The sequence below is a fragment of the Protopterus annectens genome, chromosome 5.part0 (assembly GCF_019279795.1).
Source record: "Protopterus annectens isolate FY-2018-M chromosome 5.part0, PAN1.0, whole genome shotgun sequence".
NCBI classification, from domain to species: domain Eukaryota; kingdom Metazoa; phylum Chordata; order Ceratodontiformes; family Protopteridae; genus Protopterus; species Protopterus annectens.
Window position 1 is genome coordinate 1725224402 of NC_056735.1, and position 17686 is coordinate 1725242087.

Sequence of the window (17686 nt, forward strand, 5' to 3'; positions counted from 1 at the left end):
AATAAGGAAAGAGATCTTACAAGAGAGCAACAGCAAACATACAACCTTTCCCGTAATGTTAACCCTGATAATTTGAGTCAGTACAACTAACCATTGTTAATGAATTATAACAGCAGCTGACATATAGGGAAACTCTACTCCCTTTTCTGTTTGTTCTAAAGAGGTGATGTCCAGAGAAACCTGGAAGGGCCTCAGTCTTGTTCAGCTCACTATACCATGTTTTGGTAATAAAAATTATATCATAATTATGGCCCTTGTCCCTGGCCTCAAAATCATTAAAGTACTTATTTAAACTCCCGAGTGTTGCTTAAAAAGCACTTCAAAATAGAATGCATATTTAGCTCTCTACAACATTGCCCTTTGTTCCTTCTAAAAAATGACCGAACAGTCTTATTAATTAGGACTTTGTTACCAACATGACTAAGATGTAAAAGGTCTTAACCAAAAAATATTTTTTAAACTGCATTTCTTCCCAACTTGTTGCAACCATAACAGAGTTTTTGAAACATTCCCTTCTAATAGTGCTGGCAAAATTCCTTGTAGCCTTAAGTAAAAGGTTATTGTAACATGGTGCAGGGAATACAGTATATCACAAAAGGATATGACAAAATTAAAGGTTTCACTTAAACATATTATGCTATTAATATCAGAAGTAAAGGCCCATTCATTTGTCCTACCTACATCATTATTTCTACCAACTTCTATCATTACTTCATGTTTTCTTTTCCCTGCATTTAATTTCCATAAAGCCATCCTACTATCTCTTATTGTACAACCACTTAAACATGAAACTGTGATCTTTTCCTTCTTAAACTTAGGAAATAAATTTATTAGGCCTCTAAGCATTGAATCCACAGTCATGAGAATTTCTTGTTCCCCTAATTGGAATGATTGATATTAACTATATGGTTATTCACTAGTAATGAGGAATCTTGTATACTATAAGTTCCAAAATTGTCTCTACTGTTATTTAGTAAAGTTCCACCAAGTGCCTTCCTGTTTTTTTCCTCTTCTTCTTAACCATTTTCCAACTTTCATTATCAGTTTCCTGTATTTTATTTTCCCTGAAACACCATTTTGTACTCTGAGAATTAGCTTCCTTATTCAAAGAATTCAAACTGGTTAAACAGTTTTACTTATCTAAGTCATTTACCCAATTTAAGAAATTATCTCATTCAAAATCGTCTACAGCAACAATACCAATAAATGGTAAAACAGTATTTGGAACATCTTTTCCCCAAGAGTTTACTGTCTGCACCATATAATCTTTTGTTTCTGTAACTTGTGTCAAACCAGATTTAATATTTTGATCAAACTCTTGAGCACTAACCACACAGTGAATAATATTATGATCAGTCTCGGTTTCATGGTTTTTAATCATTTTTATAACAAGAAGTATATGATTGGTTTCCAGAAGGTTCTCAGTACTTTCACTACTGGCAACTATAGGACGTTTAACTAGTTCATGTTGTTCTATCGATGTTTAGGACATACATTTTACATACAAGACAACATTTTAGAAGCCCTGTGTCCAATAAGTAAGTAAGGCAGAAATTATCCATTTCATCCATAACAGGAAAGTTTCCAATATGAATGACTAATGAAACAATATACCAAATAAACTGTTAAATAATAACAGCAGTTAACAGTCAATAGGAGTGAAACCTAAAATATTACTCACCCACCTCGCCCAACATGTTTAACATGTGGCAGTAAAGCCGCAGCAGCATCTCAAGCTGACTGCCTTTCATTGGGCTGTTGAATAAGTAAACTCAACATGTCCCCATCGTCAGCATTAACAGAAATTTCCTTCCTTCAAGTTAACACAAAAACTAAAGTAAAATACTGCCTACTGCAATTAAGTGCAACAGGAAGGAAGCTACTGTAGATACTCAGTCCTCCGGCAGCATATCCTAGCACCAGAGTCTGTCAGTAGATTCAGAATAGAAGAAGGCAGCAAAAATAAGATTAATGTCAAAAGACTAAAGCTATCACGGTTAATGGCATGCCATCCATAGAATTAAAGATGCATTTTCTAGGTTTCTGACTCAACAACAAAATCAAACACCTAGCAATTTGGTAGAGTTCTACTCTTTCTGACTCAAGTGCTACACTGAAAACATTAAGAAACTAGAAAGTACTACAGCTAGACTTAGGTTAGAAAATTTAGGCATTTGGTTCAGTTTTTGTGTCCCAGTTGTTGTATTCATTTCAGGTATTCCCTTGGAGTCACCCCCAGAACTTTCTCATAGGTTCATAGATGTATAGGTTCATAGGTGTGTACTAGGCTAATGGCCCTGGGACCTTTACAAGCCTAGCCCATAGATGTGTCCTGGCATTGTGCAACCTGTCGTTAGTTCCCAGTGCCTCTATCAAGTAGAGCCACTGGAGTGATCCCGGCATGAACTTTCTATTTCCCATCCACTCATCAAGATTTCTCTTGAAGAGGTGCTCTGCTTGACATGTATAGGAAGTCTAATCTAGAGAATTGGCAGTCTCTGGGTTATGAACCTGTCCCTCCAGCATGCTCTGTTGACTGTGGTAAGGCGGTTGAGGTTTCTGGAGCATGTGGTGTGGAGGTATTGGGATTTCTTTAGATGTAGCATTTCAAACAGAGATGGGTCAATCATGGCTTTGTAAGTCAAGCAGAGATCGCCTCTTAGCAGATGATACGAGACAGAGAACAGCTGAAGATTTTTGAGCCTGTTCATGTAGGACATGTGTTTAAGGCCTAGGATCCTCTTTGTGAGGTACTTTTGTGGCCTCTCCAGCTGTTGCAAGTGTCTAGTGAGGTACATGCCAAATGGGGCATTATACTCTATGACTGGTCTAATGAGGGAAGAGTAGTGAGAAATGATGACCTCTTTCTTCCTGGATGCAAAAACCTTGGTAATGAGATGTGCCACATAAAAGGACTTTCTGACCACAGTGGCCATGTAGTGGTTGAAGGAGAGGTTGCTGTCAACCTGTGTCCCCAGATCTCTTATAACGCCTTCAGTGTTCAGTGGGCACCCATGGATGTGGTAATTAGTGGGAACTGAGCTTTTCCCAAAGGGGACGATGATGCATTTTTTGCTATTAAGCTTAAGGCCATGGTTTCAACACCTATCATTGGTCTCAGTGAGACCTTGTCTGCATCACTTGGGGAGTTAATAATGGCTCCCAGCTTGCAGTCTTCTGAGAATTTGGTCAGCCAGAGTGCCTCCATGTTGGCCTGGACTTCTGAGAAGTAGATGCCAAACAGGGGATGACCCAGGATTGATCCCTGTGGACTCCACATGTAACTGGTCAGCAGTCTGACTTGGAGTCTGCTACTTTCACACTGTGTGTTCTATCTGTGAGCTAATTTGCAACCTACCTAATGATATATGGATTGATACCTAGTTTGGTGAGTTTATCAATAATTCCTGAGTGAGGAATGGTATCAAAGGCCTTGGCCAGATCGAGGTAGGTTGTATGAACAGCCTTACCTTCATCCACCGCTCTGGTGACTGACTCAAAGAAGTCAACTATGTTGAGCAGGGATGAACTACCTTTCACAAAACTAAATCGCATGGGATCTAGAGTTTGGAGATTCCCTCTATCCTTGTTAATTAGGTCCATGATGATGCGCTCCATAGCCTTACATATAAGACTTGTCAGGCTAATGGGGGCAATAATTTCCAGGGTCTGTAGTCGCTCTTCCTTTATGGAGAGGGATGACTGTAGCAGTGCGGCATTCGGTAGGGACGAAGCCTGAGGTGAGGCTGTGAGTGAACAGAGCACACAGATGTGGTGCCAGTTCACTTTGTAATTCATGTAGAACACAGCCAGGGATATTGTTGAGTCCCATGGAAGCTGTATTCTTGGCTTTAGACAATGCAACTTTAACCTGTGCTGCAGTAATGCAGGGTGCCTGGCATTCTTTCAGTATTGAGATTGATCCTTTGGGGGGGGGGTAAGTTGGCACTGAATCTATCGGCCAGTATGTTGCAATATCTTTTGGCTCAGTATAGGAGGTACCACTGTGCAGTAACTCAGAGCAAATCTGGGTACTGCCATGGAAATTCTTGATATAACTAAATAAGGCTTTATGGTTGTTTTTAGTGTCTGCTGCAATTCTGCCTTCATAGCTGGCTTTGGAGGTTTTGATGAGGGTTCTCAACTTTTGGTTGAGGCTAATAGGGGAATTTTTCCAGTCTTGGGACTTCACCTTTTTCTTCAGCAGTTTCTTCCTTCTGTTGTATAGTTTATTAATGGCAGGGGACCACCAGACTGGCTTCCCTTTTTTGGAGGAGAGGGTCTTGGTTCTGTTGGATATGGCTAGTTCCATGGATTTATTTATGTGTTCATACAGTGCATTGGTGTATGATTCGGCAGTCATGCATCTATTTTTCATTGGCATGGGTGCCGTAAAGTTAGCCACCTCTGTTTTTAGGAGTCCAGAGTCAGTTTTGGAGAAGTTTTTCATGGTGAACATCCTTGCTGGAGGTCTGGGTGAGATGTGGATTTGTTTGGTGATTAGTTTGTGGTTGTATCTAATCAGGGAGGAATTGACTATTGGTGTAGAGGAATGGTTGCCCATGTTGGTAATTACCAGGTCATGGATGTTGCTTCCAATAGTCGGGCTAAGAATGAGCTGGTCCAGGGCACTGGAATTGATGAATTCCAGAAAGAGTTGGGCCAGTGCATTAGTTTTTCCCAGTTGATGGAGGGGCAGTTGAAGTCTCCTTGTATGATATTGGGTTGGACCTTGATAGATTCCAGGATGATAAGGAACATGGAGTGAGTCTAGGGACATGGTTGGGGACCTATAAAGGGCTATGACCTGGGTCACAGTCTTACCCAATGTTAGTTGTACCTGAAGTATCTCAGATGCATTGTGCTGGGCTACTAGTCTGGAGGTGTGCATAAACTTTATGAATATGGAGACATCACCGCATTTGGAGCTTCAGACCATATTTCAGGGCCAAAAGGTGTGGAATGAGTTATAGCCTGGTAGTGCAGGGGTGCTTTCTGCCACTTTAAACCAGGTCTCTGTTACAGCACAGATGTCTATGTTCTCCATTTTGAGGAGAGTTTCGAGCGAGTGCATCTTGAGATTTAGACTTCTAGCATTGAGCAGCATGACCCTCAGATTGTATTTATTTATAGCTGTTATGGTGGTAATTTGGTCTTTGGAACACCAGCTAAAAAAGGCACTATAGGGGTTGCAAGAGCCTTAGCCAGTACCCGGAAACCCAGTGGTGACAGATGCAGGCCATCTCTGGCAAAGCATCGAGGTCTGTCATTCATGTCATCCCAAGCAGACAGATACTGGATCCCCTTAGAATGACACCAGAAACTTAGCCAATTGTTAAAGTTGATGATTTTTTATTTGTACTGCAGTATCATTCTGGGTGATGGTAGGATACTGCTCAGGGCAAGTGTCATGCCTGCCTGGGCCACATAATCTGAGAGCTCCACCATGTCTCTTTTCATGTAGTCCAGGGAGATGCATCTCAGGTCATTCACACCCACATGGACAATCACAGAGTCATACTTGTACTTGTTGTAGAGTGACCTGAGTTTGTGTGTTATGTGTTGGATTCTGGCACCAGATAGACAGCTGACTGTTACCTTCTCCTTATTCAACCTAGTGAGTGAGACATCCGTGTGCCTCACTATTGCATCACCTATGATTAGTGTATTGGGCAAGGTGTTTAGACTTAGGGGCTTAAGTTGAGGGGCACACTGTGGAGGTGAGCTATGTGTCCTGTGGTTTGTGCTGTGTTGTGTGGTCGAGTGTGTTTCTGTCTTGGATGTCTCTGCTATTTAGGTACATTTCTATTGAGTGCCTCCATGAAGGTGGATGTGTGGTTTGTATTTTTATGAGACAGCTATGATAGTGGGTGTTCTGGAAAGCTATGTGTTCCATGAGGTGCGGTGCAGGTGTTGACCCTCTCCTCTTGACCAGCTAGTCCGGTCCTGACTGTAGAATGCATAGCTTCCAATTTGGTGATATAAGCGCATCCCTCACAAGTCTGAGTGTTGGGATTTAAGAGGAGAGGGTTCTCTGTGTACATGAGGCAGTTGTTACACTGCCTCAGAATGCCCAAGTACATCAGGTTCATAGCAGAAAGCACAGGGAACTGTCCTCTAATCATGCCAGGAGGGGTGGTCATAACTACTAAGTACTGGAGCTATTTCCATGAAGAACGACTAGTGCTGATGGCTCTTAGGTGTGCTATAATAATTGCTACAAAAACCTGTTGAAGTGCAAGAGAGAAAGAACTAGCAAGATCTAAGGGAAAAACTGAAGAGCAGCTTTTTTGGCACCAGTAAAAGATTGTCTCAGCTCGGCGACGCTGAGCGGAGCTTAAACAAGTACAAGCCCATGCAAATGTGGGCTTTTAAACCAGAAAGTTGAAAGAGATGGAAAATCTGCCCAAATGTTCAATAAACTACAATTTATGGGCCAGAAACCACTCCTCTTGTGGTAGATGGGCTACCCAGTGTTTACCACTCCCATTGATAAGCTAGAAGGCTTCCATCCAACACAGAAAGGCTTGGGGGGGGGGGTTCAAAAGCTTACAATCAGTCCTGGATACAGCAAATCTGTATCTGGACTACACTAGTTACAGGAAAGATGGGAAACGAGCTTAGAACTTTTTTTTATATATATAAAAGCAACTAAAACAGCAGTAAAACAATTCAAATGCAGTGCAAGTTAGCACACTTGAGTGTGTATCAATATTAAAGCAAATACAGTTTAAATAAATGCAGTTAAATTAAAAAATAACTAAAAATGTGCAGAAAGTGGTAAATTAGGAAAAAATCAAAGTGGAAGGACTTAGAGTATTAGAAAACAATGTCATCAAATATATAAATAATTGAGTCAAGCAAAAATTAAAACAGCGCAGAAATCTGAACAGTTAAAAAGTGCCAAAAATATACTTATCAGCTCTGTATATTTCCAGATTGTTTCAGAAGCACACTCAGTCAGAACACAGTTAAGAAACTAAGTGGGTTGGCCTTCTCAAATGTTCTCTCTGTATTAGGTAGAATGAGCTAATGACACTATACTGGGAGAAGTCTCCCAGATCAAATTTACAGTAGGGGCGAGCAACTGCAAAGCCACCAAGTATAAGAACAAGACACCAGCAGAGAGGAAGGGTGAGGGACTATACTACAGCTGCTAGCTACTCACAAACAGAAAATACAGCTCTCAGAATGAAAAAGCTGTTTACAGTTAAGTAATTCAATAAAAATGCAGTTACAATAATAAAACACTATCTAACAATGAAAAATACAGTTAAAACAGTACAAAACAGTACACAAATACAGTGAAACAGTAAAAAAACATTGCAACAGTGAAAAATGTAGTAAATTAGTTGTATAGTGCAATTATAAGTGTTAAGATGTGCAGTTCAATGAAATAAATGTAAGAAATAAATTAGTCTGCTCTTGGAGTCTTAGGAAATTTCTGCTTTGTCCCAGTGATGAATCACCACTCCACAGCCTGGTAAAAACAAGCACAGCCCCCTGCAGACACAGAGTTTAAATACCAAAAAAGATGGAAGAATCTAGAAGCTCAAATTACTACTCAGTCCTGCTAGCCCTTGCTCTTTCAAACAATCACTCATGCTAGAGAAGGTCAGGCAACCCTGTTATAAGGCTAACAAACTACTAGGACCCTTCTAAACCTAGTCATGCAACCCAAATGTGACCCAGAAATTTGATTTATATAGGTGGTGATTTACTGACTGCCTCTGTCCATCAGAGGCATAGTGCCAGACCAGGGGTGACTTTCCGATTACCCATCCATTGATCCAAGTTGTACTTAAGGAAAGGGAGGAACTCTGCTTCACATGGATGGGGAGACTATCCCAGAGAATGGGAATTTTCTGAGAAACATACCTGCCTGTCCATCATGTCATATTTATTTTGAAAGCAAAATGTATGCCTTTTAATCTAGTAGTTCTGATGCTGTTTGCTTTGCAATTGTGCAAAAGGTTCATTGAAACAGGGTGCAGAGATGCCTTGTATGTCAGGGTGGGGGTTATCACAGGGACATCCGTGGTGGTTCAGCGGTAGCATTGTTGCCTCACAGCAAGAGGTTCTCCCGTTAGATTCTCGGCTGGAGTGTGGGGAGTGCCTTCTGTGTTGAGTCTGCATGTCCTCCCCGCAGTTGGGTGGGTGTTCGAAAGATATGCTTAAATGGGCGTGCCTTAGTTGAAGGTTGAACGTCGAGCTGGCACCTCGGCTTTCATGAAAATCTACTGCCAATCATTAGCGGACCGGAGTTCCGCTGTGGCGACCCCTAACCAGAAAAAGCTGAAAGACAACAACATGGTTGAATGCAATAGATCATAGGAAAGTCCCAGAGTTATATAAAAGGGTATTAACAGCAGTAAAATAACTCCCAAAAAATAAATACACAAGCATTTTAAAAAACGTGTACTTCCACTTTGGGCTAGGAATATCGTGGGGAACAGGCAGGCAAATTTGTGCAACCTGGCAGCAAAAAAGGTAAAGAAATTCAGTTGTGGGATCAGTTAAGAAATTGTATGGAATAGTTAGAATGGAAAGCATAAAAGGAGGAGGTCTCAAGGCTTGTATATGTGGGGCTATTAATATGGGTAAAAAAACAGAATGCATCTAGCAGAGAAGACGTTTAGACATAGACTGGTAGACTTATACATCCAGGTGAAGTTGCACTTAGTGCTGTGGAAAAAGCTCTTATGTGTAACATACAAGGGCATTTGACAAACATGAAAAGGGTGAAGTGCAGGAAGGGAAAATCAAAGCAAGAGATTTGAAGTGAACCCTGTATGGAGTTCTGTAAGAGACTCTGCCATTTTGCCAGGTATGCTACCAAAAGCAGGCAGTTTAAGATTTTTGCATGGTAATATCTGCACCAATATTTTTGTGCACCATCTAACCTACATCATATGTATTGAATAACTATGGAGCAATGTTGGAGATGCGAGTCTAAGGAAGAGGACACTTGGAGTCATATATTTTGGGAATTTAGCAGCCTAGATATATTTAAGAAGCGTCTAAAAGAATTTATAAGGCCGACAGTTGACAGCGAAATAACACTGTCAGAAATGCTGATCTTATTATGAGGACCATCCAGATTTAGACCCTGCTGCCAACACAATCAGCAATGCTCCTTGTAGTCACTACACTGGCCAAGAAGTCAGTAACAGGGAAAAAGGGAAAGCAGCAGCTCCTCCAGTATTAGAGACGTAGAAGGCCTACAGAATGAGCTGCAAAGTACGGAGAGCACGACTTTAAGAGAAAAGCAGAAGAAGGAAACATCTTCAGAAATAGAAGGGTTGATAGAAGCAGTCATCCTAGGGTATTGTAATAGCAGGCAGGAAACTCTAGGGAAATGTTATAGTTAAAATAAAAAAAAAAAAAAAAACTTATGAAATAAGAAAGCAGCCATACTGAAAGTTGTATCGATCTTTTGTAGTTATAGTTCTCTATTGATAGTTGCATGATTAATAATGTCTGTTTGTACCTTGTTAAGGCATAAATTAAGATCATACAATTTATGATGCGCATAGAAGTCAGTAGCTTTGTTGTATGCTACTTATGCTGTCTTTCAATAAAGTTACGTATGTTAAAAAAAAAAAAAACTTGGAACATCTTATGAGTAGCCTCAAAGGGATATGTCATTAAGACATTTTACTGGTTTTAAATGCCGGAGAAATATTTGGTGCATCTATACCAACCACTGATGAAGTCCGAGATATAGAAAAATTTGATCAGTTTTTATTTTAGATAGTCTTCATCAGAAACAAGTTTACTTATACTGTAAGTGGTCGTGTTGTGCCTGCAACAAAGAATTGCAGGCTTCTTTTGATGCAATACACTTTTCACATGCTCTTTGTCTTGGAAAAATTGTACATCATTTAATGTTCATATCTTGTCCATCTGCCATGGGGTGTTGCCTCTATGTGGTTACTTAGGCTTGCAGAACACCTGGGTCTGATGAGCGGTAGTTGAAGGATGTACTTCACATCACTGAAATAACTGAATTTATATCCCGTTTATAGCCTTAACCACCAGTGGCACTCATACTGACTATTAGCATTATGATTCTGTAAACATCTGAACTGTTTTATCTGTACTCCGCATTAAAATAATGCAAATGCCATCATATATTAGGAAATCTCTAGACTTTTACATTTTCAGTGAAACAGCTACAGAAAAAGAGAAACCTTTATTAATGTTACCATATACTAACTAAGTTATTTTCATGAATTAGGCGTGTGTGATTCTGTTTAACAGCATCTCATGTATATTGTTAATGTAGAGCGAGGTTTTGCATCTTACTTTGTCTTGGTAATGCAAAATCATTACTTTTGATGATGCTTTTATTAAATAGACAGGAGCCCTATTTTTATTTTATTTTATTTGTCTATGGGATTGTTTTTGTATACCCTAGCTATACTTGTCTGTGTTTTGCACTTTAGAGTGAGTAGATATATGTCACTGTTATACCTACTAACAATCGTATCTGTGTAGGATCCTAGTAGTGATGTCCCTATGATGCGTGTATTGTGTGTCTTAGTAGATTATAGTGATGCATCTACATGTGAGACTGCTGTCTTAGAACTGGTGCTTGTTTGTAAGTACTAACATGACTATGCTGTGATTCCAAACTTATTCTGCATAGTTTAGTTACAGTCACCACAGTTTACGTTAAAGCCAGCTATGTTCTCTAGCGCCATAACAAAGCCAAGGTAGTATTCTACAAGGTGTTTTTCAAAATTGTGCAAATAAGATTGGAAATATATATTATTCTGTAAGGTTGGTTATAGGATATGTAGCTTTTCTTGTGATAGTAATCCAAACATAATAATGTCCATAGATACACAGTATATAGTAAAGGACATATAGCTCAATAATTTAGGTAATTAGCAATTATTTCATAATTCAGTAGTAAAATGCTCAAGTATTGTCTTACTAAAAATAACATAAAAGTGCTTTTAACTTTCTAGGAACAGTGCTGTCTACTGAAATCTGTCCAAAAAATAACAATCAAATAAATAATTACAAATAAAATAAAATGATCAGCTCACCTGAGAGATGATGTTTTTGTTGAGGGTAATCCCTGGCACTTACATGTGCAGGAGGGCTTCACTATCTGTACCCTCAGACTTGTATGATCTCAGGGTTTGTTGCACCTTGAGACAAGGTCTGGCTGCAGTGATCTCTTTTAATGCATTATTTTGGCCATCTGGTATTGTTATTAAAGCGGTTGGTGATCATGCAGCTGGTAGGATACAAACTCTTTCTTTTACATGTGATGCAATTTCCTATAAAAATAGTATTGACATTACTTCACAGAAGTTATTTAAAGACTAATGTGGACTTTTCATGATAACAGTCAATACATGCTTGAAGGTAACAGCTCACAGCCAGTATAGACTAGCAGCTAGCACAGCCATGGAACTAGGGGACTTGGGAAACAAAGAACTTCCACAAAAAATGACACTTATTGTAAATCCCATATCCCTCTCTTTAATTTCTTAAGAGACATGATGTATGCATACACACAGTTGTAAGTGAAGACATACAAGTAGATATGCATTCGCAAAGAGGTACATTACACATGTATGTGTGCATGCAGACACACACACACACACACACACACACACACACACACACACACACACACACACACACACACACACACACACACACACACACACATATTTCTTCTGTATGGTTTGCTGTTTTCTGCACCATATAGTCAGAAGATAATTAGTGAGAAAATGTTATTTATCTCGAAAATGTTCACAGGTTCACCATAATTTTGAAGACTAGAATACAAAGCTTAAAGATGTCAAATCAGCTACTGACTCCTTTACTCTGGTTATAAGGAAGACATATTTTAGAATGATTTAATTTCAAGACCCAGGATACATCTGCTATTGAGTGGGAAATGCCGTTTACTTAAGTCTGAGAAAAAATGAATGAGTAATGCATATCTGAATGATTAAAGCTAACTAAATCCATAATTCACTCCTGAAAAAGATAGAACTCTGTGCCCATGTTAACTTTTATATGAGATACAGATTCTTTTAAGTTACATATGTTTTGCTGTAGCTATGCACAATTTCACAAAGAAAAGTTTACTGTATAATTTGATGCAGTTGATTTCTGCATTATATTCAGATCACCTGAGCCATTATCGCAATATGCATTCTTTCTAATTAAAATTTCTTTAATCTCAGGAATATAACACTGAAAAATATGGTATTAAACAAATCATTCCTTGTTACATTTGCTGTAGTCCTGTAACAACTGACATTCTGCCTTGTAATTTTAGAATAGTTACTGTATCTGGGGCTTATTATCTTATGGTTATCTGTTTTGTTAGATCTAATCTACCAAACTAGAGCAATAATTAAATAAGTTTTTGCATTACTAAATACTTACGTTTAGAATAATGTTTCTTTTTAGATAATTATGTGGTGCTTTAATACTTCTTTTAATATGCTGTCGATGCAACAATTGGGTCACAAGCATAGTTGGATTGTTTGTGTAGAGCAGTAGTTTCACACAAAATGTGAGTTTATATGCATGTGCTAAACTCTGTAAACTGTGATGCTGATTAATGTTAGTAGAAACCATACTGTCCGCTCCTACCCTTACACTCCTCTGTGTTGCTGAAGCGCTACCCACATGGTTTGTTCCTTTTGTTTGTGTCTTTGTCAGTCTGCTTCTTGTGTTTTTTACAATGTTTTGTGATGCTGATTGATCATGGCATAAGAGCATCATTTCTTTAAAATGTCAGTATAATACTTGCAAATAAGTGGAAACACCTGTCGAGAAAGCATAATATTCATTTTTTTGCTTTAGTTTGTAAATGCATTTCTAGCGCATGTAGCAGTCATTAATGATTTTCTTCGACAATAACAGTTTCAAAGAATTAATGTATTGCTGTGTATTTCATTTAATGTGTTTTATTTGACGGCAGCATTGTCTATCAATTCACACAGCCAGACATATTTATATCTTTCAAATTCAAAAATCAAATTAATATTCTGAAAGTAAACTCTTTTGCTTATAATGTTAACAATTTCATGTTCACTGTCTTTATTTTTTTTATACTAATATGCCACTGTAATGGACTTAGAATAAGAATATGGCATATTGAGTTGTTTACAAGATAATTCAATTGAAAAATATTCACACCTATATTGTGTAGTGGAGAATTTACAGACTATAGCATATGTCTTACATACCATCACATTCACTCAGAAAAAAAGGCAGTTTTCATTTCAATCAAAATTTCTCCTTTAGAACTGTTTCATTTCACTATATAAATGTATTCACTACACAGTAAATACAATTTACATATATGCATTAATTGTTGTTTTTGCATTTTAGCTAAGATTCAATGATGACTTTACTCATATATGACCATATATATTTAAGATATCTCAGTGGCATGAATATAGAAGAGATCCACCTATTCTGGCACAAAACATTGGTATGCAGAGTGGTGTATGAACTGTTGACATATTCTTATTTCTCATAAGCAAACATATTATGTTGCAAAACATGACAATAACCAAAGATATTGCTCCCAGTTGTTGCATGGTGCAGGTTTAGCAAAACAAAGTTAACCTGCTTTTCAATAAATAGTCTAGTGACCCAGGTTAAAGTGGGCCAAACCATAATTATTATTAATAAAATAAATTTCAGTCATCAAGCATATTGACTTTTTTATAATTAAATTTTAATGAGTTGATTGTGTTATTTTTTCGGCAATATTTATTCATTTATCCAAACAGAACCATAGTATGATTAAACCAAATAAATAATTCAGCTATTGCAAAGCTGGAAACGCATCTTTTATCATGCAATATGTACTTTTAATGCATCCGTGAGTACCCTGTAAAAGGGCAATGTGATTATTTTACAAAAATGTATTGACATTGAAAAAGATCGTATGATGTCATCATTGCGTTTAATTTAGCTACAAATGCTAGCAACAGAAGAACATTTTGCATGCAATTGCTTGGCTTTCTTTTTTACAGATGGCTATCATAATGGTTTGCTGAATTATTCCTGTCCCTTTTGTAATGCATGCCTTTTGGGGCAGTAGGTTACGCTTCCAGACGGGCAATGCTTCAGCAATTACATGGAGTCAGTATTTTCTCACATGATGATCACCACTCTTCTGGTTTCACATGGATAGAAAAAGGTAAGATAATAAAAACATGTAATAATATGTGCATGCTGCTGTTCTCATTAAGGAGAATATCATACTTTGTAATGACACATAGTACTTAAAAATTAAAACTATATTTATTCCAGTAACAAACTTACCATGCAATGTCTTTGCATGGCTCTTACTCTAGTTAAAGCTGAATTCATAGTAGTGCTACAGAACACAACATTAAGTGCAAATGTATTCTCAAAATCAAGTTAATTTTTTTATATCAAAATGTTATTTAACCATCAACTTCATCACTTAGGCCAGTCACTGCTGGGCTTTGCAAACCACAAGGAACATTTTAAGATACAAAACTAGATAAAAATTTCCTAGTTAAATCCTTTGTTCACAACTATTAACACACTGTGATTTGTGTACAAAGATGGCTGCTAATGAAAAAGTTAAAGACTATACTTTTGCTCAAATGTTAATTATCAATCACCCCGGCTAACATTTAAAATGTTAATATTTATGTTGTCACCATGTAAAGAATAACAAAAATTGGTTTGCATATTTCTTATTTACTATTTATAATTTGGTAGACACATGTAAAAGATATTCTTGTCCTGCCACTAAAGTGGACATGCAACATAAAACATTACTTAAACAGAGCAACAGGCATAAAGCATAAAGCTACAGTAAAAAGAAAAGGAAACATGACCAATGAATTTCAATTATGTCTCTACATAGAAATAAGGTATAACTTTAAAATGGAAGCAAGGGTATTTGTACTTTCACTATCAGTGAAACTAAAATCCATTTCTTTGTTGCAGATGGAAAGGGCTGAGTACCATGCCTCTTAATATGAAAGTATTAAAATCATAGCGGTGGCTTTTAAAAATTATAGCAGGGGATCAGAAAGAGGGACACTTTTTATTTTTCAGAGTAGAAGGTCTTTATATACTGAAGTCTGTATAATGATAGAGAATCTTTGTACAGACTTAAGTTAATTTATTTAATAAGGTATGCACCCACAAACGTGTGACTTTATGAGTATCATTAAATCTAAGAGGAGTAAGGCTAAATCTGAGGGCCAAAATCATAGTACTTTGCCTATATCATAGCGTATGCCAAGTAGAACTGCAAAATATAGAAATTCAGTGGTACTCCGATATAGTATCACCATCAACAACAAAAATACAAATAGAACTATGCCGTCTTAGCGCTTCAGATGTTTCTTAAAGGGAGTGGGTCTCAATTTCAGCTTCTCAGTAAAAATGAAATAAATAACAAATTGATTTTGTTATGAAGTACTGTTCTGATCAATAATTCTGAAAAAGATTGTTGAATTTAGTTTTGCTACATTTTACTACACCTGTTGTTTGCAGGTTCAGTCAACAGATAGGCAATGATACAAAGACATGAATGATACAAAGACATGATCTCAAATCAGGAGAGGACAGTATACACACACATTCACACACACATACATAAATAAATATATTCTTATATGTGCACATGAGAACGTGTGTCTGTTTGTGTGTGTGTGTGGGGGGGTCTGTGTGTACATTTGCATGTGTTACATCTGTTGATATATATATATATATATATATATATATATATATATATATATATATATATATATATATATATATTATGTGTGTATGGACATACATGTGTATTACAGATAAATACATATGCAGAGAGAGATAGAGTGAGTAATATATACATAGAGAAAACCAGTAATATAGCAAAAGCTAAACAACATATACTTAGCTTAATAACTTTTGTACTTGCAATACATTGCTGTTTTTATTTTGCAGATATTATCAATTGTTGATAGATCTGTGAAAAAATATTGTGGATATTTCCATAACTTTTTAAAGCAGCTGGTGATTTAATGCAAAGAGAATATCAGTTTTATAGACCATGGTACACTGAGTAAACTTCATGGTTAAAGTAGCTACCTAGCTAGCTAGCTAGATAAATAGATATTTTATTAAAGGCATCGGCATTAATTTGCCAAGCAGTGGTGATGACATTGCTATATTTTTTCATATACATACACAAACAGAAAGGAAATAAACATTTTGTGAACTCTAATTTTAAAAAGTAGTGTTTAAATTTGCAGTATCCTGTTATATTATTTGGTTTTAAAATGAAAAAGAAATGATGTTTAAGACTGTGACAGGATTCAAAGCTATTCTTTACACTTATGCTAATTGAATAACATGGGCTGGCCAGTAAACACAATGGAAGAAAATCTTAAGTTCACAGGTATGGTAAAGCCACAGACAGAAACACCTCATTAGTAGCTTATTAGCACATGACTGAATCGCACACTGCATTGACAGACCTAAACACTCTAGTGTTGTCACTGCTGACCCAAGCACTTCAGTAGCAAAAACAACCCTCCAACTGCATGCGAGCACACACACACACACACACACACACACACACACACACACACACACACACACACACACACACCAGCGCTCACACACACACATATAACGCTCTGATATTTGTACTTGTACCTTGACTACTTCAATAAAAATGAATGGGTGAACATATTCAAAAGATGGTGGTGTCTTCATCCAAAAAAAAAAAAAACAATAGCTCAGAAGAATGGTACTTTGAACACTTTGCTAAGTTAATCTGTAGTCTTGGCCATTTCTGGGTAAAGCACATGGCTAATTAGAATTGGCTCTGCTCCTAGACTGCCATATTAGCTTGTGGTTTCCTTAGCAAGACCACTCCCTGTGCTATGGCCACAGATTGGGGAAAACCTTAGTGGGAGAACAGTGTAGCATCTAAATCAGAAAAAGTGCCACAATGTGGAATCCTTTTGTGTTAAGACTTCTGCTTCACTTTTTTGAATCCTAGAATTTCCTTGCCATTTTCTATTTACTTCAGAGGTATACGTGAACAAAGGAGAAAGTACAGCTCAGACTGCAGATCTTTGTGGTCGAATATCATAACCCAGCAGAATATATCCGTGTGTGTGTGTGTGTGTGTGTGTGTGTGTGTGTGTGTGTGTGTACATGAACTAAGGAGAAAGTACAGCTCAGACTGCAGATCTTTGTGGTCGAATATCATAACACAGCGGAATATATCCGTGTGTGTGTGTGTGTGTGTGTGTGTGTGTGTGTGTGTGTGTGTGTGTGTGTGTATACGTGAACGAAGGAGAAAGTACAGCTCAGATTGCAGATCTTTCTGGTCGAATATCATAACCCAGCAGGATATATCTGTGTGTGTGTGTGTGAGTGTGTGTGTGTGTGTGTGTGTGCATGTGTTTTATTACATTTAGTCATTGGTTTATTTCACTGCATAGCAATTTTCCTTCGCAAAGTTTCAGTGATTAAATTGGTCTTATTATGCTGTAGTCAACTGATGGATTGCTGAAAATAGTATAGTTCATGCTGATTTCCCTTATATTATATATATATATATATATATATATATATATATATATATATATATATGTGTGTGTGTGTGTGTGTGTACAGTTATAGATATAATTAGTGTTAATGTCTTAGT

General features: G+C 37.4%; 1 protein-coding gene across 5 annotated transcripts in view; it reads left to right on the plus strand.

Annotated features, from left to right (window-relative positions):
- STXBP5L (syntaxin binding protein 5L) overlaps positions 1-17686 on the plus strand; it is a 4174867-nt gene that overhangs the window by 3863890 nt on the left and 293291 nt on the right. For 2 of the 5 annotated variants that reach the window (XM_044071514.1, XM_044071516.1), the window contains one exon: positions 14093-14194. The exons of 2 other annotated variants lie outside the window; for them this stretch is intronic. In XM_044071514.1, coding sequence (XP_043927449.1) covers positions 14093-14194 — 102 coding nt within the window. The remainder of the gene's footprint in view (positions 1-14092; positions 14195-17686) is intronic. One more of the 5 variants, XM_044071515.1, reaches the window with a different exon arrangement.